Source organism: Echinops telfairi, unplaced genomic scaffold, assembly GCF_000313985.2.
Source record: "Echinops telfairi isolate 266 unplaced genomic scaffold, ASM31398v2 ScPeMD7_922;HRSCAF=1371, whole genome shotgun sequence".
NCBI lineage: Eukaryota > Metazoa > Chordata > Mammalia > Afrosoricida > Tenrecidae > Echinops > Echinops telfairi.
Genome location: NW_022104820.1, coordinates 2020 through 3086, shown reverse-complemented (window position 1 = coordinate 3086; position 1067 = coordinate 2020). Strand labels below are relative to the sequence as shown.

Sequence of the window (1067 nt, the reverse complement as noted above, 5' to 3'; positions counted from 1 at the left end):
TTTTTTTTTGGAGCCAAAGTGCCTAGGGCCCATGAAAATGTCATAATCTTGCTTTTAATCACAGAATGTAAGGCAGCTCGGGTTGTATCCGTTTTACACTAAGGAGGTGATGAGACCATTTTTAGTAATATTTTTGTTGTTTTGAGGGAAGGAATTCATGGGCACAGAAACACCCACTGTCCACGGCTTTGGATCACAGTCATTACTGCTGGTGCAGGAGTCGTTACGCACTGGGCTGCCACCCACAAGGTTAGCGGTTCGAAATCACCAGCAGCTCCATGGGAGAAGTCAAGGCTTTCTACTCCCGTAAAGAGTGAGAGTCTCAGAAACTTGCAGGGGCAGTTTTACCCTGTCCTGTAGGGTCTGTATGAGTGAGTTTAGTCTTTGACATCCCACCCCACCCAAATGATTACAATGTATCATATGCAGGAATATAGCCCATGCTAGGTTATATTCATCCCCGGCCCCTCCCCGCATCTGATTGGTAAAGATCTCTGGGGATGGTCCCCTAACCCCCAGAGGCTGATGGGATGGGGTCCCTGGCCCTGACCGGTGGCCACTCACCTTGTCCTCCTCCACCCTCAGGTCCGGCATGGTGCTGATGCACAGGCTGACGGCCGTGGTTGCCACAAACAGGATGGAGAGGCATGCAAAGACCTTGCCAGGCAGGCCGGACTGTGGGTTGTCCACCATCTCCCTCAGCCTGTCCATGAGCAGCCCCCAGCGGGAGGGGGCCTGGGCGGGCTGGCCGGCGTCCCGGCCCTGCTGCAGCTCCTCGCCCCGTTGCAGCTCAGCCAGCTCCTCCAGCCTCTGCAGCAGCTTGCGCAGGCAGCAGCGCTCCAGCTGGGCCTCGTCGATGCCCCAGTAGCTCAGCTCCTCGTGGAAGGACAGGGCGCACATCTCTCGCAGCAGGACCAGCTTCCCGGCTGCCAGGAAGCTGGCGATGGCCGCGAAGGCACTGGGGCTCCGGTCGAAGAAGAACTCCTGGCTGTCGGCGTCGTAGTCGTCGCAGAGCTGGGCGATCTCCTCGCGGCTGCGGCAGGCCTTGAGCTTGCTCAGGCGGCTCT

The 1067-nt window shown here is 57.7% G+C and overlaps 1 protein-coding gene across 1 annotated transcript; it reads right to left on the bottom strand.

Moving 5' to 3' along the window:
* Positions 1–513: 513 nt before the first annotated feature.
* Positions 514–1065, bottom strand: LOC101657920 (potassium voltage-gated channel subfamily G member 4-like; the record flags this gene model as incomplete). The annotated part of the gene is made up of 1 exon (XM_045293046.1): positions 514–1065. A coding segment is annotated over one exon (552 nt), but the record flags the coding sequence as incomplete, so codon positions are not given.
* Positions 1066–1067: the final 2 nt, after the last annotated feature.